The 23,782-nt window shown below is 50.5% G+C and overlaps 1 protein-coding gene and 1 long non-coding RNA gene across 6 annotated transcripts; both read left to right on the forward strand.

Annotated features, from left to right (window-relative positions):
* The first annotated feature begins 7,654 nt into the window (after nt 1-7,654).
* Nucleotides 7,655-15,589, forward strand: LOC128104228 (thyrotropin-releasing hormone receptor-like). 5 transcript variants are annotated; one of them, XM_052729052.1, is made up of 5 exons: nt 7,655-7,885; nt 8,254-8,284; nt 9,193-11,721; nt 12,999-13,392; nt 14,261-15,589. In XM_052729052.1, exons 3-5 carry the CDS (start codon nt 11,363-11,365, stop codon nt 14,654-14,656), a joined length of 1,149 nt encoding a protein of 382 aa, XP_052585012.1. In that variant the 5' UTR covers nt 7,655-7,885; nt 8,254-8,284; nt 9,193-11,362; the 3' UTR covers nt 14,657-15,589. The 5 variants fall into 5 exon arrangements, with proteins under 5 accessions (XP_052585012.1, XP_052585007.1, XP_052585010.1 ...); XM_052729047.1 differs by having other exon boundaries at nt 11,331-11,721; XM_052729050.1 differs by lacking the exon at nt 7,655-7,885 and having other exon boundaries at nt 7,911-8,284.
* Nucleotides 15,590-15,646: 57 nt separating this feature from the next.
* Nucleotides 15,647-21,571, forward strand: LOC128104284 (uncharacterized). Its single transcript, XR_008215935.1, has 2 exons — nt 15,647-18,210; nt 19,641-21,571. It is a non-coding gene; the product is annotated as an uncharacterized LOC128104284 (long non-coding RNA).
* Nucleotides 21,572-23,782: the final 2,211 nt, after the last annotated feature.

Below are 23,782 nucleotides of genomic sequence, written 5' to 3' on the forward strand. Positions count from 1 at the left end.
CTTTTAGCAGCAGTCAGCTGAAATCCATTCAGATGAGGACTCAGAGGCTTCCAGTCTGAAGAAACAGGATCAGCCGAGGTAGCTGTGGCTTGTTCTGCTTCTCTGATCTTCCAGCATTCACCCCAATACCAGGCCCTGGGTTTGTTTTTATTAATAAGAACTTTTAAGATTTGTGCTACAGTGTACAATCTGAGTTTTGCCCACTCTACACCAAACAATCCCACCTGGCTGAAAATTTCCCAACCTGTTGCCATGTATGGCACACATCTCAGGACATGAGGCATGGAGTCAGAAGCCTGCGTCTTGCAGCCCTAACAATAGACTCAGCCACTCCTCCTCAATAGGCCAATTCATCAAACAAGTGAGAGTGAAAAGGAGAGAAAAGAGATTTAGTTAATGTGGCCACAAGGCCCAGGCTCTGACCATAGCAACTCTAAAAACACTGTGGGGTTGGAGTTCTACCTGTTGTCTACCTGAACCCCAGAAGAGGGAAAGTTGGGAACTGTAGGACTCACTTCCTGCTCCCCTCACTCCAGGGCCAAGGGATCCCAGGCCTAAAATGTTGCTCTCCACATTTTCAAGGCATGGGACATATCCATACAGGTTTGCCCAGCCTTTACTGTCTGTAATGTCAAGAATATCTAAAAAGCATTTTTGTCTGAAGGTAGCATTTGAGAAAGGACAGTCTTGCTGATTCTTTATATGGTCACCAGAGGGTGCATCAGAGCAATCCAGCTCCTGTTCTGTGGTTAGCCCTGATCTGACTGGCCAGCTGTGAACTCAGCTTGTTAAAGGACTCAATGTGTAGGACCTCCACTTCTGAGGTAATAAGAAAGAGCCAGGCTGGATCAGCAGGGGGTCTGATCTCTGGAGTGGAGGAGTTTATCAGCCCTGTCAGCCTTAGGCCTTGGTCATCCTCTGTGCCCAGCTGTGATCCCACCTACTTTTACAAGGGTCTCACCCCAGGGAGGTTGGACTGAGGATCTCCAGACCTCCAAGTCTCTGCTGGCTTTTTCTCTCGCTTCTGCTTTGCAGAGCTTCAGCCACTGGTTTGGGTGAGCCAGTCCACTGGTTTGGGTGAGCCAGTGACTGAGGCAAAAGACCTATGTGGGGCCAGCTCCTATCCATATTCAGAAGTTTATTTATGCAAGGTTGCAAGTAACGTAGCACAGGCTGGCCTTGAACTCACCATGTTGCCTAGGATGACCTTAAACTTCTGATCTTCCTGCCTTCACCTTCACAGGTTTCTAGGATTACAGGTATGTACCACCATGCCTGTTTTAAGTGGTGCCAGAGATTTAATTTGAGGCTTCACGCATTCACTAGGCAAGCACTCTACCACACTTAGCTACATCCCCCAGCTCCCAATAATTTTGTAAAAATAAACTTGAGATTATCAGTAAATGATTTACATGTGTATTTTATGTACCTACAAACCGGGGTCATATAAAATTGTCTTGGGCTTTTAGAGATCACAAGCAGAACGTTTAAAAAGACCCCTCTCGATCTCCATAGGCCCAGGACAAAGGGCTAGTGTCTGTCCCACAGCTCTGAGTATTATAGCTGGGTCAGTGGCTATTGTCTGGCTAAGAGCTGTGAACATCTTCCCCATGCATTTGGAAGTATGCTGTGCTGAACCCTTGTTGGAGGCATGGTCAGCTCCAGGTCAAATTGTGAGGATGTACTCACCAAGGCTCCAGTGATGGCTACATAAGACAGATGCATACAGGGAAATAAAGTTGTCGGCATAAAGATACCAGGCAGACTGGCTTGCCGAGAAATTAATATTTGGGTGGGGACCATATTAACAGAGGTTGGGCAGACTTGTGGGTGGAGAATCTGTTGAAGACTCTGCAGTCAGCTGTGGAGCTGGTTTTCTGCTCTGGGGAGCCAGCCTCCCCAAACCACATCCCTGTTTCTCACTTTACTGTGGGTTGCCGGGCTCAGCAGGTGGCTCTTCTCCACGAGATAAGGCCAGGATGTGTGGGGGCCTTGGCCTGTCTGCATGGTCTCTGCAGTAGAGTAGCTAGACTTGTAACACAGCTCCGCTGGGCTCCAGAGGGCATAGAAAACTGCCAGGCTTTGAGGCACATTACCATTTCCCCTGCATCCTGGTGCTCTCACAGAAGGATGTGAATCCCACAGATAGGTTCTCTGCACACCTATTGTTAAAATTCCTTCCCAGGGGGAGATGTAAGCAATGCTACCCTTTACGCCTGAGCTCTCAACAACATACTGAGTTATGATTTCACTAAAGTTCATTCTGGGGACCCAGTGAATTTACTGGACTTCCTTTGAGAGCATAGGTGACAGGCTATTTACATTTGTTCATGCTGCAGGGATGTAAGGGTTTTCCCTCTGCAAAAGGCCACACCAGAAAGTCTATCCAGCAGGAGGATGGCTTTCCCATAGCTGCACTGATGGAGTACTGTCAGTCTTCACGTTGGCAAATTCAAGTTCCTCTCCGAGGCCACGTGCAATTTAGGGCAGAATTGTATATAACAGGCAGCATAGAGTGGCTGCACATTCAGCTGAGGGTCCCATGGCCCTCCCAGTCCCTCCTCCTATGAGGGAATCTAAACAGTCAGCAAGCCCAGCTGGGATGAGTTTTGCAAGTAGGCACAGCTGAACTCTCAAAGATGGTAGTTGTTTGGCGAGGGTAGCCATGCACAACAGTGGCTGTGGTGGTAGTCTGTGGATGTAAACACACATTCCTGGAAGATACCTTGGTGGGTGCATCATATCTACCCAACAGAACAATCCAGACACATAGTGTCCTTGTTCGTTTGTATTGCCACAGGGACCCATTCCTGCTTGGAGCCCCTGTGAATGCCATCAATGTACCAGGCTTCAGCAGGTCAGGTCAGCTCGGTCCTAGCTTGATTTCTCCCTCTTCTGCCCCCATGGCCTGAAGTGTCTTCAGCAAGAGGGTCTTATCAGCAGTGGCAATAGACTTTCTCATTTGGGGGGCCTCTGGTCTTGGGATTCAGCAGCTATAGGATTATGAAAACTATACTATCAAGGCCCACTGCTGTGGGGAGACCCCACTACTTGCAGCAGCTGTTCAGCTAGCAGAGCAATGCCAGGCACAGCTGCAGGGATGGGAGGTGCTACCTCATTTAACTCCTTGTCATCCACTGTCGCTCTCCAGGAGCCATATCTAGCCTTTTTATTGGCCATACCGGCTGTTGAAAGGGCTCTGGGCTAGGCAGATGCTCTCTACCCTGTCTAGCTGCTGGGTGGTTTCTTTAGTTTCATCCTGGCCCTTGGGAAGCCTAGACTGTTTGGTATTCACCACTGTTTGGGCCATGGGTAACTGTACAGGTTTCCACCTCACCCTCGAATGCATTTACCATTTCAACCCTCAGCCAGAACTCCAGACAGTAATCTGCAGAGTGTGTCCTACATAGCAGGGCATGCACCCTTAGAATGTTCCTTCACAGGGGAGAGATGCACACATCATATATTCTCTTGGGAAGATAATTACCCACCTTCAGAATGAGTTTAGACTATATGGTTTTATCCTCCACACCCATCCACCACCACCCAATGACCCTGGTGCTTTTGGCGGTAACATGAATCAATGCTGTGGGATGGTCTGTATGTCAAATCTGTTGCTCTGATTGGTCAATAAATAAAACACTGATTGGCCAGTGGCCAGGCAGGAAATATAGGTGGGACTAACAGAGAGGAGAATTGAGAGAACAGGAAGCTGAGTGACAGAGACACTGCCAGTCACCACCATGACAAGTAGCATGTGAAGATGCCGGTAAGCCACGAGCCACGTGGCAAGGTATAGACTTATGGAAATGGATTAATTTAAGATATAAGAACAGTTAGCAAGAAGCCTGCCACGGCCATACAGTTTGTAAGCAATATAAGTCTCTGTGTTTACTTTGTTGGGTCTGAGCGGCTGTGGGACTGGCAGGTGAGAGATTTGTCCTGACTGTGGGCCAGGCAGGAAAACTCCAGCTACAAATCAATGTATGTTCTGCTCCAATGTCCACTGGGGCCCGTGTATTCTGTATATGTATTGGTGAGGGATCAATAAATCATCAACTCTACACAGGCTTCCTGTTGCCCTGTGTGGCCCTCACCTATGAGCTCAACTTTGGTCACCCCTACAGAGGAGTGGCCGGGGAGGCTTCCATCCCAAAAACATTCATCGGTGAGAGCTGCAGTGGGGATCAACTGCACCTCCTGGTCACTTTTCCCTTTACCCCTCTGGTGAATTGCTGGTTTGCCCCAAAGCTCTCCACAGATCAACCAACCAGCACAGGGCTTGGTTGCCCATCAGTTTTGTCCCTAGGGATTCCTGTGAGGCACAAGTCCAGCTACATCTGTGTTCAGGAGATACAGAGAGGCCCTTCTGCCTGGCTCACTCCCCTCTCACTCGCTCCTACTTGCTTTAACACCCGTGAACCAGGGTTTATGCTCAGGTTCAAGTCGTTTAGGTTGGCCAAAGCTCCTCCTGTAGGTAGGTAGAGGTCCCTACCTACTATGAGGCTCAGTACCTGCTACCAATGCTCCATACCGCTCTCACAGTCTTTGCTGAATCCATTTCTCTCTTTCTTAGGTCTCCCATGAACTAAAGTCTTGTCTGGACCTGTGAAGTGGGCACCCAACACCACTTCCCACATGCCCAATTCCCTTTGTAGGGCATGCCCTTTTACTGTTTTCCAGTCCCTGATATCCAGGGAGACCTCAGCTACAGATAGATAACCAGATGTCCCTAGCGGCTCCTATGAGCCACTCCATTGGGGACTGATCCCTCACATTGCCCTATATTGTGAAGCTTTTGTCTCGAGGAGGGACGGGCGGTTTCCTTACTCAGCTTCTATGCTTCAGCAGCACTCAGGCTGATCTGTCTGTCCCATATCCACAGCCTCACAAGCCAGGTGACAAGGGGCTCCTACATTGCTCATTTGGAAGTCTTCCCTAGTTCCCACAGCCCTGTCAATTGTTGTGGAATATGATTTTAACTCGGCAAAGGTGTGTTACATTTGTTCATGCTGCAGAACATCTGACTATGTAAAGGTGCGTTACATTTGTTCATGCTGAACATTTGACTATGTAAAGGTGTGTTGCATTTGTTCATGCTGAACATTTGACTATGTAAAGGTGTGTTGCATTTGTTCATGCTGCAGAACATCTGACTATGTAAAGGTGTGTTACATTTGTTCATGCTGCAGAACATCTGACTATGTAAAGGTGTGTTACATTTGTTCATGCTGCAGAACATCTGACTATGTAAAGGTGTGTTGAATTTGTTCATGCTGCAGAACATTTGACTATGTAAAGGTGTGTTACATTTGTTCATGCTGCAGAACATCTGACTATGTAAAGGTGTGTTACATTTGTTCATGCTGCAGAACATCTGACTATGTAAAGGTGTGTTACATTTGTTCATGCTTGCAGAACATCTGACTATGTAAAGGTGTGCTATATTTGTTCATGCTGAACATTTGACTATGTAAAGGTGTGTTACATTTGTTCACGCTGCAGAACATCTGACTATGTAAAGGTGTGTTACATTTGTTCATGCTGCAGAACATCTGACTATGTAAAGGTGTGCTATATTTGTTCATGCTGAACATTTGACTATGTAAAGGTGTGTTACATTTGTTCACGCTGCAGAACATCTGACTATGTAAAGGTGTGTTACATTTGTTCATGCTGCAGAACATCTGACTATGTAAAGGTGTGTTACATTTGTTCATGCTGCAGAACATCTGACTATGTAAAGATGTGTTACATTTGTTTATGCTGCATTTGTTTAATGATGTAAAGATGTGTTGCATTTGTTTCACCTTGCCTGCCTAAGGCACCTGACTGGTCTAATAAAAAGCTGAACGGGCCGGGCGGTGGTGGCGCACGCCTTTAATCCCAGCACTCGGGAGGCAGAGCCAGGCGGATCTCTGTGAGTTCGAGGCCAGCCTGGTCTCCAAAGCGAGTTCCAGGAAAGGCGCAAAGCTACACAGAGAAACCCTGTCTCGAAAAAAAACCAAAAAACCAAAAAAAAAAAAAAAAAAAGCTGAACGGCCAATAGCTAGGCAGGAGAGGGACAGGCGGGGCTGCCAGGTAGAGAGAATAAACAGGAGGAGAAATCTAGGCTTGAGAGGAAAAGAAAAGAATGAGAGGAGGAGGAGAGAATGAGGGGCATGCCTGGGGTATGCCAGCTAGCCATCAGCCAGCCAGCCAGCCATAGAAACAGCAAGAAAGTAAGAAAAGGTAAAAAGCCCCGAAGCAAAAGGTAGATAAAGAGAAACAGGTTAAAAGAGAGCCAGTGTCGGGTGGTGGTGGCGCATGCCTTTAATCCCAGTACTCGAGAGGCAGAGCCAGCTGGATCTCTGTGAGTTCGAGGCCAGCCTGGTCTACAGTGTGAGATCCAGGACAGGTGCAAAGCTACACAGAGAAACCCTGTCTCAAAAAACCACAAAAAAAAAAAAAAAAAAAAAGCCAGAAACGTGCCTAAGCTAGGCTGAGCATTCAAAACTAATAAGTCTCTGTGTCATGATTCGGGAGCTGGTTGACGGCCTAAAAGAAAAAGCCTGGTGCAGTCACTCACTATTCTGACTGCCTTAGTCTTCCACATTTGACCATTATCAAGGCCTCTGCACACCAAAGCATAGATTTTTTTTTCCTTTCTCTATATTGAAGCTTTTCGTTCAAGGAATGTCTTCTAACTTTTGGGTTGCTCCCTTACCACAGAGTCCAGGTTTTGGGGTTCTAGGAGAGGCTCTGTATTACTAGCCTAATATTGGCCCTCTTTCCTTTTGGCCCCCAACTATAAAAACAATGGACCAATACCTCCAATTATGCTTCTCTTTCATCTAACTTACCTGCTAAGTCTCCAGCCATTACTGAAGGGCCAGTCTCTTCTCCCTCTCTCCCTCCAGGCTGCCACCTCAGCTTTGAGTAGACCCAATGCAGAGGCCAGGCTGCCTCTGCAGCTATGTGCTGAGATCTCTGCCCATCATGCACCATTCCTGGGCTTGTAATGCCTGTTTTCAAGGCATCTCCATACTCCCTAGGTGAACCCCACCCATCAAGCAGGTATGCCACTCCACACCACCCAGAGGACTACCGGCCTGGGATTTTCCCCACAGACAGGCTCCATCACTTAGGCGGTTTCACCTTAGATATCTCAGTCTCCACCCCCTTGTCACCATCCCGCAAACCCTATATGGATATCCACCATGTCAAAATGTCCTCTGTAAACAATCTCTCCCCTCCTCCATGCGACTTGGCTTTTTAGTTTGTTTCATTTCCCATATTATGGACAATACCATTGCTCTTCCAAAACTCCCACCTGTGCTGCTAAAATTCCTTTTTAGGGTGGTTGGGAGGAGAGGTAAACATCTCCTCCTCTGTGGGTCCCAAGGATAAACTGAGGCACAATTCCACCAAAGTTCACTCTGGGGGGGGTCAGTTTTTTGGGCCTCCTTACAGAGCATAGATGACTGAGTTATTCACTGGAATGTGGGTGCTTTCTCTTCCAGCCCCAAAGTCTTTACCCAGCACCGATAGTGGCTTTCTCAAAGTCACATAGGTGGAGTCCTCCCTCCCCGTCCCACAGTCCTTCCAGGCCTAGCCTCTTCTCAGTCCATTCTCTCAGGGACACTGCAGCTCATCCATAGGGCTCAGGTTGGAGCTGCAGTCCTATCTAGCCACTGGGGATATTGGCTCCTCTCCCCAGGTTCCTCTCTGGGCTCTTTGTCTTCTTCCTGTCAGGCAGAGGATTGCTCTGCTGGCTAGCGGAGGTTCCTGCCAGCCAGATAAACTCCTGGGACCACTCCCACCCAAGCTGGGTAGGAGACAGCATCCCTGCTCCTTCTCCCGGGTCCCCCTGCTGGAGAGGCCTAGGCTGCTGATGTGGATGCAGGTTGGCATTGGGGCTCTCAGCTCTGCAGAGGGAGGGGGAGAAGAGAGCTGAGGAGCCAGGAGAAGTTGGTGGGGCTGTGTGTGTCTGTGTGAGGTGCACACCCGCATAATGTATGATGCTGCAGTCGGCAGAATGTAAAGCCTCCTTCCACGGAATGATTGAGGCTCAGGCATTGTTCTCTCTCTCTCTCCTCTCTCCCTCTCTCCCTCCCTTCCCTCCTCTCTCTCTATCTCTGTCTATTCCTCCCTCCTTTCTTTCTCCTCTCTCCCTCCCTTCCTCTCTCTCTCTTCTTTCCCTCATTCTCTGCCTTCTCCCCTTCCCCCTCCTCCCTTTCTCTCCTCCCCTCTCCCCCCTCCCCTCCCAACCAGGAAGGAGGAAAATGCATTGAGTCTTCACTGGGTAAGTTCTCTGACCTTAGAAGTTTCTCTTGAGGTGTAAGGGCTACTGGAGGGGAGGGGTCTGGCTGGGAGACTGTATACAGTGGTCCCCATGGAGGTATCTGCAGAACAGGTGTAGTAGCAGATGAGAGTCCTTGGAGACAAGACGTCAGAATGGACCTCTGCAGCTCTGGCTCCCACATCTGGAAGAGCCCTGTGAGGTCTCTGGATTCCGCCCTGGTTACCAGCTTCCTGCTGACTGCAGAGAAAGAGCTGCTGAGATTGAAGCAGCTGCCAGATCCTGCAGATGTTGTGGTCCTCTGCTCCAGCTAACCGGAAAGGGCTGGTTTTCAAGAGTGTCCCAGCCATGTGGAAACGTCTGTAGGGGCAGGAATATCATGTATGTTTCCATGTGAGAATGTGAGAGTGATCAGTGTATATGCCTGGGCCGTGGAAAGTCAACTTGTGATGTGTGTGTGTGTGTGTGTGTGTGTGTGTGTGTGTGTGTGTGTGTCCTGTACTGTGGGCACAGGGCATGCACATCAGAGCTGAATGTCAAGTCTGTACACAGAAGGCATGTTGCACACGTGTGTAAGGTTTGTAATGCCTGTGTGGGCAGTCATTGTGAGTCAGGTACAATTTTTTTGTTTGTATTTTTGTGTGTGCATGTGTATACCTGGATGTATGCTCAACACAGGTGCATTGCATGTGTGTAAGCACAGGAGCATTGTGGGTGTGTGTGTGTGTGTGTGTGTGTGTGTGTGTGCTATGTGGGTACAGATATGTGCTCTGTGCTGCATGTGTATGGCTGTGTGTGACATGTGTCCTGTGTACAACTGTGCGTTGTATGTGGGTAGCATCTGTGGAGGCAATGCTTCTCCTTAAGCCCTGCCTTGTTCTGATCCTCTGATCCCTGTCCTGGACAAGTAGTGCTGTGGGACTGTACATCAGGTTGAACAGAAGTGGATAAGCACCTGCCTCTGGGTGAGATGATCTGCTGCCTGCTCCTGGTCATCTTAGGGTTTATGCCATGGGGAGCTTCGCATTTGTCTACATGCCAATCACCCTGATGGGGAACAAGTGTTGAGGTATGTGGGTATGTAGGGCTGAGTATAGTGTGTGGTGTAGTATGTGTGTATCTGTTAGATATGTTGGATATTATATACTGTGTGTGTATTAGATGTGTTGTATATTATAAGGTGTATGTTTGTGTCTGTTGAGTGTGTTGTATCTTGTGTTCTATGTATATGTAGTGTAGAGTTTGCACCGTGTGTCACATGTGGCATGTATGTGTATGTGCATTCCAAGCTGAACGCTCATTTTGCTCCTGGGTTGGTGGCTGCCCTCTCTGGATCCCAGCCCAGCTCCTTCATAGTCATCCCGGGGAGCTGGTACTCCATTGTTCTCAGAACTCACACCCACTTCCTGCACTTGGCTCATCTGAGTCTCTATGCCCTCAGCCTCAGACACTTGCATTCCTGCAGGCAAATAGAAGACCCAGAGTCCGTGAGGCTCAAGGGCTGGTACTGCTGCTCTGGGCTTCAGGCTCGGCAGCCGAGCTCTCCCACACTCAGTCATAGGCTGGGAACACATGGTGCATTTTGGAACGTTATAGGACTGCAGCAGCAGCTGTATCCCCAGATAACTCTCCACATGGTGGCAGAACCATCCATCTCCCTATGCTGATGGCTGCTGTATTTCCACTTCCAGCCCTGACTCTAGAACCTTCCCCAATGCCTCCCCATTCTGCACCTCACTGAGGGTCCACAGGGCCTTAACCATGGTCTCTCAAACATGCATCCACCTGACCCACATCGACTCCTTTCTTGGTCTTTCCATCTGAGCCCTATCCCAGCATCTCCTCACTCCCTATAATCTGTCCTGATGCTATCTAATGCCTCATCCCAGCACCTCCTCGCTCCCTATAGACTGCCCTGATGCTGTCTAATGCCCTGTCATGCCATCTCCTGAGAGAGACCCTGATTTGTCCTTATCCCCTCCCCAGCTCCTGCCTGGCTGAGCCCTGATCCGTCTCACCTGACTGTCAACCTGGCCCCCTCACCTCTACCTGTGCCTCTACTGACTTCCCTGGGATCTGTGGGTCCCCTGAAGCCCTTTTAAGGCTGCATATTAGAGCATGTTGCTCCTTTGCTTAGAACCATTGGCGACTCCTGTGGCAAAAGACCCCTGGGCCTGTGAGACTCCCAGAGCTGTAACTGGGCTTTTCCCTGCTTACTCACTCAGCAGTGGTCACACAGTATCTCTCCTGGAGCCATAATATAATGTGTCCAACACCCTTCCCTGGAAAGAAGCTGCTGTCACCACCCACTAGACTGACGGGGAAACTGAGACTTAGATTTCCACAATAGTAGTTTTAAAGGGGGCTGGAAAAAATGGCTCAGCAGTTAAGAGCACCGGCTGTTCTTCCAGAGGACCCAGGTTCAATTCCTAGTACCCATACAACAGCTTACAACTGCCTGTAACTCCAGTCCAGGGGATCTGATGCCCTCCTATAGCTTCTAGAGGTATTAGGTACATGGCCATACATTCAGGCAAAACACCATGCACATAGAAAAATAAAAAGGAAAAAATTAAATAATATTAAAGAACAGACACAGATCGCTTATCAAGGTGAAGGCCAGGGACATTTTAGGCTTCACTGTTTCTATGCTCCTAACAACCCTGAGAAGCAGGTGTCCATCCTTCCTGTGCGTGGGTGGGTGTGCTGAGGCTCAGGGATGCTGTAGACTCAGGCTCAGCAGCTGAGCCCTCGGTTTTCTCGGTAGAGAGCTTGGCAGCATATAAGGTCCCCTCCACCTTCCACAGTGGGCTGTTTCCTGCATCCACACAGGAGAGGAAGCTTCATGGTGGCACCACTCACTGTTATTGCTGGGAATGGCAGAATACCATGCACACTCCATGACCTGCCCCAGTGCAGTATCCATGCTACACAGCACCAGGTCTCTGAATGCAGTGTCCTGGGCAGGTATCTATAGGATCCAGAGCCAGTATGTAGTCCAGCCCAACCCATGGCTGCCTCTCAGAGCTGCCTCTTCCTACCCCTCCAGGCCTGCCGGGCATCACAGGAAACACCGGCAAGATGGATGGCCCCAGCAATGTCTCACTGGTTCATGGTGATACCACTCTGGGCCTGCCAGAGTACAAGGTGGTCTCAGTCTTCCTAGTGCTCCTGGTGTGCACCACAGGCATTGTAGGCAATGCCATGGTGGTCCTGGTGGTCCTGACCTCACGAGACATGCACACGCCCACCAACTGCTACCTGGTCAGCTTAGCTCTAGCTGACTTAATTGTGCTGGTGGCCGCGGGGCTGCCCAATGTCTCTGACAGCTTGGTGGGGCGCTGGATCTACGGACATGCTGGCTGCTTGGGTATCACCTACTTCCAGTATCTAGGCATCAATGTCTCCTCCTGCTCCATCCTGGCATTTACTGTGGAGAGGTAAGTACCCACAGGCTACCCCATGCCTTCTTCCTTCTCATTGTCTGCCTTAATGAGAAACCAAGGAGTCTGGATTCAAGCAGGGATTCCTGGTAAATTGAGGCTCCACTGAACAGAAGGGGAGCTAGGCCAGTGTGGGGTGCTCAAAGAACCAGCAAATGTGGGCGTTTGCTCTGCTTCTAGATTACTGTAGGGTGTCAGGAAAAGTCCCTGCCTTCCTTTGAGTCTGGATTTCCCATCCGGAACACAGGGACTTGGATGGTCTTTCTCATCACCCCCCCCCCCCACTACTGGGGACTGAACCCTGGTCTCCCACCTACTAGGCAAGCCATACCTCCAATCTTTAAAAAAGTTAAACTTGAGATGGACTTGTTAAGGTTGACTATAAACTTGTGATCCTCCTGTCTCGGTCTCTCAAGAAACAGAAATAACAGGCTGCTCTACTGTGCTCAGCAATGGTGCGACTCGAGTCTCCCCCAGCTTGAAGGTTTTGTTTGCATGCTTGTTTGTTCATTTTATGAGACAGGGTTTTACTATGAATACATACTTGGAATAGCAAGCCGGCCTTGAACTCTCTTTGTAGCTGAGGCTGGCTCAAACTCCCTGCAATCCTACTGCTTCAACCTCCTCGGTCCCAATTATGAGTGTGTACCACCATGTCTGGCTTACCTCTGATTTTAACACCCAAGACAAGTGGCCCAGTGGTTGAACATGCTGATCCAAAGCATGAATTTGGGGTCAAACTCAGCTGTATCCACAGCAGGAGTTGAGGCTTTGGGCTCAGTAACTTGTTAGGGCTACTCAGAAGCTGAACAAAGCCCAGGTCTGCCATATCCAAACACTGGGTCTGCTTTTACAATCTGGGGACAAGTCAGCGTGGGGATGTCTCATCTGCACCATGTGATTGTCCCCAGGGGCCTAAGTGTGAGCAATAAAGAGATCTGCCTGTGAGCATTGTACAGTATAACTCCCTGCCTTTGGTGGAGGGTAGCAGAAAATGCTTTGACCGCATATGGTGGTCAAAGGCGCCTTTGAGAGACATGGAGGCACAGGACAGGACATGCCCAGGCTGCTTTCTGTTCCTCTTGGGAGGCTGGCTTTGTTCTGCCTCTCCTTGAAGTGTCCTCACCCTAAACCTTTGCAGCTTTCTACTTCTGCCCTTGCGAAGTGCAGCTCAGCCACCGTTACTCAAGGCTCAGCTTGGAACAGATGTCTCAGACATAAGGCAAGCAGTCCCATGGCCTCAGGAGCCAACATGTCTTGCCTGTGCCCCACAGGTACATCGCCATTTGCCACCCAATGAAAGCACAGACTGTGTGCACTGTGGCCCGGGCTAAACGGATCATCGCAGGCATTTGGGGGGTCACATCCCTCTATTGCCTACTCTGGTTCTTCTTGGTGGATCTCAATGTCCATGACAATCAGCGCCTGGAATGTGGCTACAAGGTGTCCCGAGGCCTCTACCTGCCCATCTACCTGCTGGACTTCACCATCTTCTTCATCGCACCCTTGCTGGTGACCATGGTGCTCTATGGGTTCATTGGAAGGATTTTATTTCAGAGCCCATTGTCTCAGGAGGCCTGGCAAAAGGCGAGACAACCCAATGGGCAGGGCGAGGGTGCACCAGGCAGCTGCTCTAGGTCCAAGGGCTCCATGTCCTCCAGGAAGCAGGTTAGGAGTCCTCCTGGGTACATGTGGGGGTTGCATGTGGGTAGAATTATGGGGAGAGGCACAGATGCAAAAGAGCATAAAACACAGGATATGACTAGCAAAGCAGGTAAGTAAGTGAGCAGTCACTTGGTCTCTTATTTGTCCATCCATCCATCCATCTATCCATCCATCCATCCATACATACATATATCCATCCATACCTTCATATATCTATGCTATGCCTGCCAAGCCCTTACATATGCCCGGTGGGTGCTAGGACACAGGGAGAACATGGAAACACAGTCAGTCATATGCCCTCCTTGAACTACTACAGTGGAACCAAGTAAACACAAGCCTGTCCAAAGACAGGAAGGAAGGAAATGTGGGGACAAATGATGCTGGGAAACAGGAGTTAGGGGATAGTTCAGGAGGCCTTGCTAAGAGGTGACAAATGGATAGAGCTCTGATGTTGACAAGGGAGAAAGCCAAGCTGGCTGTGGGGAAGCATTCCAGGAAGAGGAACAACCAAGGTTGAGGCTGAGGTGGCAAGCTGAGCAGAGAAGGGACTTGGAATGTATAAAATGGGAACAGTCAGGAATGGGGAGAGAAAGAGGGATGAGTAGCTAAAAATGAGGTGGGCATGCCCAAAGTCACAGTGGGGACCCTCTCTGGGGCCAGGGACTTTGTAATAGAATTGTGTCCTTGGAAATCCAACATTTGGAGGAGCTCAGGGTGGTGGCTGTCCTGATCCTGTCTGAGTCCCAGTTCTGAGAGATGCCCCAAGACGCTGGTTTTGGCATCTGATGTATGTGGATCCCTGTGGTCAGCTTCTTCCCGTGCTTGGTGAGTGTGTCTCACAGCCATGCCCCGCCCCCTTTCCTCTCCACAGGCCACCAGGATGCTGGCAGTGGTAGTGTTGCTTTTTGCAGTGCTGTGGACCCCCTACCGCACACTGGTGTTACTCAACTCTTTCCTGGCCCAGCCTTTCCTGGACCCCTGGGTCCTGCTGTTCTGCCGCACCTGTGTCTACACCAACAGTGCCATCAACCCTGTCATCTACAGCCTTATGTCCCAGAAGTTCCGGGCAGCCTTCCTAAAGTTGTGCTGGTGCGAGGCAGCCAGGCCACAGGGGCGTGCAGCATGCACCACCGCCAGCAGCCACAGTGCTGTCCAGGAGACCCCAGTGGGAACTGAGAAGCTGCAGCTGGGCTCCAGTGAGGCCTCAGGTCCCACAGCAGCCGGGTCCCTGCATTGCCAGCAAGAGCCCCACTTCAGTGTGCTCTGAGGAGCCCTGCCTGGCCCCTGACTCCACTCCCTGTGTTGACTTGCTAGCTGGTCTGGTTGATATCTGCTCTGAGCGCTGGTGGATTGCCAGGAGAGGGACAGACAGCTTATTGCTTATGGGTCACCAGAGGTCCCTTTACCATGAAGGAAGACACTGGAATGGTCTCAGCTGGATCCTGTGTGGGTAGTTCTCTACTCTGAAGTGATCCCAGTGGGAACAGAGAGGAAAGTGGAGGCCCAGTCTTCACCCCCCTGTATGATCAAAACCTTTCGTTTATTTCCACTCATTACTTTAAGCATCTTTTGGGGGGTTCTTATTGAAGTACTGTGCTTCCAGGTTTTGATCACATCTGTCCCTTGTCACTGAACCCATGCGCACAGGTTTCAAATGTGGTCATTGGACAGTGGGGGTTACATAGAATGGGCGTCCAGCCAGTCACACTGGCACCCAGGGCTGCTCCATGACGTTCACCACTGGCCCCAGCACCCCTTCCAGTCTTCCATTACGGTGGGCAGCCCTGTAAGAGAGTGCACCAAGCAAGCTCACCCACCACAGATGGTCTTGAAGGAGACCATTTGTCTTCCCAACCAGCACCAAGAAGCTGCCTCTACCTCCTTGGCCCCAAATGTGCAAGCCCGGCCCTCCGGACCCACTGTGCCAGTGGCTGTCCTGCATGCTGTCTTTGCTTGGAGGCATGCTGCAGACTCAAGAGATGTCAGGAAAAGCTGCTTCTGGGAGCCAGCCCCATCACTGCCTGCAGGACTGCTGGCTGAGTCTGAGGACAGTCGGCCTCCGTGTCCCATACTGTAAATGGGGTCAGTGACCCTACCTTGGTCCTGGGACCTCAAAACTGAGGGACACTGTAGCAAACATGTTTCAACGAGCAGGAGTGGGCCACTCAGGGACTGGAGACCTCAGGAAGGCAGGAATTGGGGGATGCTTGCATGTGTGGGGGGGGCGGGGGTGGGGTGGGGGGCAGTGGTAGTTGGACCAGGTGATTCAGCCTACTTACACAGCTTCTGCCTTTCCAGCTGGATGTGGTCCTAGTGACTCATCCCTGCTCTGGGGACCTGGGGTACTTCAAAATTGATGTGGCTTTTTAGGGGCTCTGATTGCTGAGTCTGGTCTGGTAGGGTAGGACATTTAGAACCTCACGGGGGAAGAAAGGGCCTTACCAAGGGGAAACACAAAGGTTAGGGCCACCCAGGGCAGCTAGAGCCCTAGCTGAGGTCTCCCCGTGCCGTAGTCTCCAGCCTGGGAGGCACGTTCTCTGGAAGCCCACGTACCAGGCTGGCTGTCCTGGGGCAGGACTTGCCCCACCCTCTACCTGAGCCAGCGGTTCCTGGCATCTTTTGTGCCCCTTTACCCTGTGACTTAAGACCATGATGTTCTTCCTTACCACACCCATGTGACATGCATGTGTCCCCTGGCTGATGTGTCCAGACAGACCTGATCCTTAGCTCTGCCCTGTCTCCTGCGTCATTATCTGAGATCAGAGCTTCTGTCCACTGTGGGGTAGTCAAATGTGGGGACAAACACGGAGGTGGCAGGACAGGTCCAGCCATGGTCTCTCATGCTGCCCGGTCTGCCCGTGTGAGCTGCAAGCACCACACCACCCAGCTGTGTGACCTCTCTCTATGACTGTGGCCTGAACAAAACATTGCTGACATCAGACACACCAACTGTTTTCCTGTCCAGTCTCATCTTTCCTAGTTGCTCCCTGGAAGCACACTGTCACCAGCATGGCTGCATGGCATCTGTTGGAGGTATGTGGCAGCCATCACCTCACCTCACTACAGCTTACACCGGCCTGTGCTTTATGTAAGCTAGTGCATGATGCTGACAGCCCGGTGGTGGAACCCACAGGAGTGGCCGACGCCTGTTGACTCAACTCTATACACTGTCCTTACCCCCGGGCTTCCCCAGTGGCACCTGAGCACTGCCTTGGCCCATCCTGAAAAACTCTCTCCTAGTGTCACAGCGAGAGTTGGGCCCTTGGTTCTTGTACCACCTTGAGAAAGAATTCAAACAGCTCACGAATAGTAGTCGCAGAAGCTAAACTGAGCTGCATCCCCAGGTCCAGTGAAATTTCACTGAAAGAATGCAAAGCAGTCAAGACGGGAGTCATGAGAGAGCTCTTTCCATGTCCTAAACTTTGCCCTCCTGACCCCAAGGTGGAGTTCTGAAGTTGGATAACTTCAAGAGCCATGTGACTTACTGTCCATTGCACATGTCTCTGCCTAGAAGTGACCTGCAAAGTCCATCGGGGTCAGAACGGCAATGCCAATGACATAGTTTAGTGAGCTTTAGTCTCTGGAGCTGGGGTCTGGCTGGCTGAATCTAGTTCTTTCCCTAGTGTATGTATCGGAGGCAGCTGAAGCATCCTTACTCCGGAAGCTGCAAGTATAAAATGCTATATTCCCAGAATCCTGAATTTTAACCCCTTCTTTGTTTTGTTTTTCAAGACAGCGTTTCTCTGTAAAATAGTCCTGTCTGTCCTGGAACTCACTCTGTAGACCAGGCTGGCCTCAAACTCACAGAGATCCACCTGCCTCTACCTCCCAAGTGCTGGGTTTAAAGGCGTGCACCATCACTGCCTGGCTTTTTAACTCCTTCTTGTCCAGTCTTGTCTAGCTAATCACTAATGTCACTGTGATTATGTACTTAATGTCACTGTGCATGGGGAAGGAACAGAGTTCTGATCATCTCCAGGTATGGCCAGAGCCACTGGCCGTCAGTCTGTAGATACCTGAAGAAGAGGTGCCTGTTCAGCGGGACAGCCACAGAAGGAAGCTGTCCACAGATCTTGAGCTCTGCACGTTAGCAGTAAGAGCTGCTTGCGGTGTACAGGACAGCAGCCACTGGGGCGCCAGGGCAGTGGCCTGTGTCAGATGTGGAACTGAAGATCCCATCATGACAGACATGCCTCTTGATGCTGCACACCTGGTGGTACTCACTTTCCTGGGTGAACTTGGGTCTTGTAGGGCCAACTCAGACGGTGGCTAGGCAGAGCTCTCGAGGTCAGCTCCGTGCCATCCTCCAAGATCACGGTACTTCAACTCTGTGCCCAGCTGTTGCCTTCTATAGCCTCTCTTTTGTGGAGCATGAGGTCAGTGACCACTCCCACTCTTGGCTTGGAATGCTGTTTGATAAAGTTGCTGGTTGGCTGGTGAGTGTTGCCTAGACATGTGGTGTCCTATTATACTGGCTTTTTTCTGTTGAGTGGTGACCTTATAGCTCTGGTATGGGATGAAGCAGGTCAGCAGCCCCCAGGATCGCATGGGTCTTGTAAATGGGGTAGATGTTCGGCCACTGTGGACTCCTGCCCCAGAAGCAGGCTGCCCAGGATATGCTGAACACCCTGGAGGACAAAAACCATGGAGCAGACCTCAAGGGTCCCTCTGGCCCTGAATCGGGGTCTGCTTTACATTTGTAGCAAGAGCTCTCTCCTGAGGAGGCAGCTGAGAACCCATGAACGGAAAGATTGCAGAGAAAGACATGCGAGACACGAGCCTTCCTCAAGACTGCCTGATGACACACAGACATTTGTAAAGGTATACATTTGCTCCTGTGTGACATAAAGTCTTTTACATACATGCAAGCTGTGCTTGGAACAGGCTTGGACAGCCTGTCTTATGCATGCTTTCCCTGGAGGCCACGTGATCATGGATGCCTGCTCCTAAGCTTGGGCTCTGGAACTTTCTCAGGTCACAGCATACTACAGACACCTTGTCTCTCTCCCATGAGACCCAGGAAGCTCCAGGTCCTCCACAGTCAGGTACAGCTACTCAGTCAGCAGTCACTCAGGGTGAGCCCTGAAAGATGCTGGCCTACTCTATGACATGATGATGATCTCCTTCCCTGAGGAGGCTAGGTGCTTGCTCAGGGTTTCCCACAGACAAGCAGATGCACATTCCTGTGAGGAGTGTGGTCTAGTGGCACAGTAATTAGCCTTTAAGCACAGGGCCTGGCAGCCCCATTTGTCGCCCGCAGTTCATCTTAAAACCACCTAGGTAATTGGGAGGCCATCAGTGTGGGTATTATGGGATTTGTTAGTCTTTCTCATTCCCCGCAGCTGCTGGGAGCTGCAGATGCTAGAAGACAAAGTACCTACTAATCTTTCTTTGAGTGTCCTAGGCCCTGCAAGGCAAATAGGAGTCAGAAATGAAAAATAAGGAAACAGGTTAATTCTTGTTGGTGAGAGAGGGGAAGGGCCTCCATATTCATAGTTATTTTACACGAGACAACCTGATGGGTTAGCTGCTTCCTGTGCTGGGTTTGTTTTGTCTTTTTTAAAAAATAATTTATTATTTTTATTTTCTTTGCATTGATGTCTTGCCTGCATGTATGTCTATATGAGAATGTCAGACCTTGGAGTTACAGACAGTTGTGAGCTGTCATGCTGGGAATTGAACCTGGGTCCTCCGGAAGAGCAGCCAGTGCTCTTAATTGCTGAGCCATCTCTCCAGCCCCCTGTCTTTTATATTTTCAATAGATTACGTATATATGAGGTGGGGTTTGTGTTCATGACTGCAGTGCCTGCAGAGACCAGAAGAAGGCATTGTATCTCCTGGAGCTGCAGTTAACAATGGTTGTGAGCCACCCAGTGTGGGTGCTGGGAACTGAACTCAGGTCCTCTGCAAAAGTAGCAAGCGCTCTGAACTGCTGAGCCATTTCTCTAGCCCTCTGTGTCTATTCTGTGACTTTTTTTTTTTTAAGGCAGGGTCTTGCTATGTTGACCCAGGCTGACCTTGAACTCTAGATCCTCCTACCTACAGCTTATGAACTGAGGAGCTGCTCTTCTGAACCATGATCAAAAGCAGGGGGTTCTGTCTCACAGCGTCTGGCAAGGGGAACTCCTGAATGGAACAGGGAGGGGCCGATGTTGAGGGATGGAGTCAAGCACAGGAAATAGACAATAAAGCCGGGCACCTGACCAGGTAGGCATCTGTGATCCAGTTTGCTCTCTCATGGATGGGGACAGGAAGCCCAATGCAGCCTGTGGCACATTGCTGGGACAGTTCAGGAAGATGACAGCTAGAGGTGGCCAAGGAAGGATGCCCCAGGATGAAGCCCCCGTGGAGGCCTTGCAGAGGAGAGCAGCCCTGCACCAGCCACAGAGAACAAAAGCAGGCAGTCTCGTCTGGTTTGGCTCCCCTGAGACCCACTGGAACGGAAGACAGAAACAGCTGTTGTTCTGGGGAGGGGGTGATTTGATTTGGGAGGAGGCAGGGAAGGAAGAAAAGTGAATAAAATGTACAATATGGAGACAGTCGCACCTGACTTGGTCCCACTGGGGACCTTATGTACAGCTGTGAGGTTTGTCCTCCGCATCCACCCTCCCAAGGACAGATGGCATTTGCCATGATCCCCATCCTCATTGGTTGATGGCTGCCCTGGGTATCAAACCTCTATTCTTGTGACCTCCATCCTGTGGCAGAGAAGAGCCAAGTGACTTAAGTGCTGGGCACCCACACACAGCATTGAGTTGGAGTGGGCCGAGGTAGGTGGTAGGGCACGCAGAGAATCCGCTACAGACACGGCATCCTCGAGGCCCTCAGAGCACACTGTCCTTGAACTCGAGTGCAAGATATAAGAAAATATGTGGACAAGACACCACGTTCAGAACAGACACTGTGCCAGGTGGTGCCACTGTGAGTGACGATAGCCGCTCAGGGAGTGAGGCACTTAATAGGTGTCCCCTAAGTGGCTCGTAAGTGACATGGATGCATGAGAAATAGAGGCTCAGCTCCCCTATACAGACTACAGAAAGCTGGGCTCACACAGATCAGGCCCGCTAGAGGAGACCCACTGCATCACAGATGGGCAGATCAAAGCTCCTATTTCTCTGCTGGGAAACCCAGGCCCTAGGAAGAGAGGGAACTTGCCTGTCTGTCTTAGTAATGCTGTCCTGGTCCCCACTGCTTGATGCTTGTAAGAACGACAATCTATTATAGTCCAGGGAACACAGAGGCTTCTCTTCTGGTCAAGTTAGAATTGCATGTACACAGCGCTGCGGCAGGTTTTGTAACTCCTAAAAATGATCAGGGTTCCTGATCTCTCTAGGTGATTAAGGGAAACATTCCACATGCTGTCCTGGCCCTGAAGGTGCCCTTGACCCAGGATGCAAAGGTCAAGGCAGGAGGAGCCCAAGGGTTCAGCCACAGGATGCTAGCACTGCATTTCTAGTTCAAGTGAAGAAAACCAGAATTCAGGCTGAGTCTGAGTTGTTTGTGCTGTCCTGCTGACTGGATTCAACACCGAACAAGCCACATAGGGAGAAGCAATGACCAGGGGACCCATTTCAAGATAAGGAGGGGATGAGAAGAGGTGGGAGGGAGGCAGATGGCCCAGGGATCTTCTAATAGGTCAAGGGATCAGGAAGTTGGGAGAGGCAGGAGTGGCTGAGGGAGATGGAGCCCTCAGGGGTCTCTTTCAAAACTACCAGGGCTTTGGTGCTGAAAAGGCACAGGCCTGGCATGTAAGGGTCCTTGGTCCTTGCTTGTGTTCATACCAACTGCTCAAGGCACCAATTGCTCAAGGCACCAGCTGACTGACACCTTTAGACACACTGGTTTCTGTCTTTTTTCTCAAGGCCTCACCGAAGATCCCACATGGCCCAGATAAAGGACAAAAGAAAGCACTTCCCACTTCCCACTGGGTGTTTGGTCCCCACCTGCATCCAGCTCAGGCTGGAGCTTGCAGACTCCATTCTACAGACCCCCGCTGACTGCCACCCACCCTCCCCGTTAGCTAAGCTGGACAGTTTCTCTGTTCCTCACAGCATTCCATTCCACATGCGCATAAATTATCTTTTAATTGAAAGTTTATAAGCTCTTTAATCTTGCTTATTGTAGCTGAGATGATATGTGTTTGTACAGTTTTATTAAATAATGAATGTCCTTGCCTCCCAAATGCCCATTTAGTTTGCTTTGCATGGCTGTGTGGGAGGTGGAGCAGGGGGGTAAAAGCCCTACATCTGCAATGCTTAAAACTTGTGGCTTTAGGGGCTAGGGGGATGGCTTAGTCGGTAAGGTGTCTACCACACAAGCATAAGGAGCTGAGTTCAGATCCTCAGCACCCGTGAAAAAGCTGGGCATGTTGGTGCATATCTAATCCCAGTGTTGGAGAGGGAGAGGCAGGAAGATTCCTGAAAACTCACTGGCCAGCCAGCCTAGCTGAATCTGGGAAATCCAGAGCTCAGTGAGAGACTTGGTCACATACACAAAAAAAAGTTGGGTGGGGCTGGAGAGCTAGCTCAGCAGTTTGCTCTTCTGCAGGGGATCTGGATTCAGTTCCCAGCACTCACACAGAGGCTTGCCACCACCTGAAACTCTAGTTCCAGAGAGTCTGATGTCCTCTTCTGGCCTATGTGGGTACTGCGCACACATAATGCACAGAAAAACATGTAAACAAGACATTCATACACATAAGACAAAAATAAATAAATCTGTTTTGTTTGTTTTTCAAGACAGGGTTTCTCTGTGTGGCCCTGGCTGTCCTGGAACTCACTTTATAGACCAGGCTGGCCTCAAACTCAGGGATCCACCTGCCTCTGCCTCCTGAGTGTTAGGATTAAAGGTGTGGGCTGTCACCACCACCCAGCAAAAATAAAAACTGACCTGACACATATTCATCGGCTTGTAAGTAGCTAAACAAACATGGTAACTCCACACTGTGGAGTGCCATTCAGAGTGGGAAAGAATGAGGCACCAGCATGCTCAGCAAGAAGATCCCAGAGGACGCAGTGCTGAGGAGGCAAGCCAGAGGCTACAGGCTATGAAACACCCATGACAGAAGCCTCCAGAACAGAGAGAGGTCTCCAGGTACTTAAGGGCTGGAGGAAGGGATAGGGGTGTGCCTGCTCATGGGCTCAGAGACCTCATGTGATGGTGGGGAGGCTCTGGAGCGAGTTAGAGGTGAAGGCTGTACAACTCTGTGAACCACTAAATATTACTCACTTGTGGGCGCTGAAGAGCAGAGAGAGGTAGTCTGTGAAGTTTATCTCAATTAAGAACAAGGTGGACCAAGAGACAGCTGAGGGATGTGGGCTGTGGGATTCCCCAGTGACCTTGGCTTATAGTGCAGTTCTGGGACCCAAGCCTCTCTGGTATAGGCTCAGGGCTGAGGTCTGTTGTGGTGTTTGGTGACCCTTGTTGGCACTTTGCCTCACTGAGACAAAACCGAGACAATGTGGCAAGGATTGTAAGATAATGGGTTGAAACACTAGCAGTGCAGCCAACCCTTGGGTTGGTTTGTTTTATGTACTGGGAACCCAACTCTGGGCCTTCCTTGTGGGGCTGGGCAAGCGCTCTAGCACTGAATCATAACCCAGCCCCCAACAAAGTTTCCAGAGGAAACCTCAGCTCCTGAGTTTTGGACGCAGCAGGCAGGCAGTCCTCTAAAGGCCACTGCCTAGGCAGCCTCTCACATTTAAGCTGCTCTCACTTTTGTATCCAGGTATGGCCCAGAGTGGTCACTTGGCTGGAAGCCAGCCTCTGAGAAGTCCAGGCTTAGTATGCCAGCCCTGCTGCTGGGCTGTTCTCTTGGCTGAGCTCAGTGTCACATGACTCTGGGCTGTAAGTGAGCTAAACAAGAGAGGAGATGAATCCCAGGACCATGTCTGAAGAAGGCCATGTCTCTGAGAGGGCCAGCTCAGCTTTTTGCTGACCACTGCTAAGGACCACTGTGCTCTGCTTTACCTTGTCCCAGAAAGGAGCCCAAGGCCCTGTCTTCTGCCTTTCAGGTAGGGTCAGAGCCCCTGGCCCTGGGCCAACCTGAGCAGCCTGAAGGCATCTTTGTCTGTGGATGTCAAGTGTGGGAGGCCAGAGGGCTCTGAGAGGCAGAGAGGAAGAAGCTGTCCACATCTGTGTCTAAGGTATATAGACACTGGGCAAGACTGTGCCTTAAGAGACACAGCTGTGCCGGGCGGTGGTGGCGCACGCCTTTAATCCCAGCACTCGGGAGGCAGAGGCAGGCGGATCTCTGTGAGTTCGAGGCCAGCCTGGTCTACGGCGCGAGATCCAGGAAAGGCGCAAAGCTACACAGAGAAACCCTGTCTCAAAAAACCAAAAAAAAAAAAAAAAAAAGAGACACAGCTGTGATTCAGATAAGCTTGGAGAGGGG

The sequence above is a fragment of the Peromyscus californicus genome, unplaced genomic scaffold, assembly GCF_007827085.1.
Source record: "Peromyscus californicus insignis strain IS unplaced genomic scaffold, ASM782708v3 Scaffold_8__1_contigs__length_139910024, whole genome shotgun sequence".
Taxonomy (NCBI): Eukaryota; Metazoa; Chordata; class Mammalia; order Rodentia; family Cricetidae; genus Peromyscus; species Peromyscus californicus.

Excerpts from the sequence above, each read along its gene's own strand:
- LOC128104228 (XM_052729047.1), top strand. Across the intron at positions 8,285-11,330 it reads ATGCATTGAGTCTTCACTGG|GCCTGCCGGGCATCACAGGA; the intron begins GTAAGTTCTCTG and ends CTACCCCTCCAG. Across the intron at positions 13,393-14,260 it reads CCATGTCCTCCAGGAAGCAG|GCCACCAGGATGCTGGCAGT; the intron begins GTTAGGAGTCCT and ends TCCTCTCCACAG.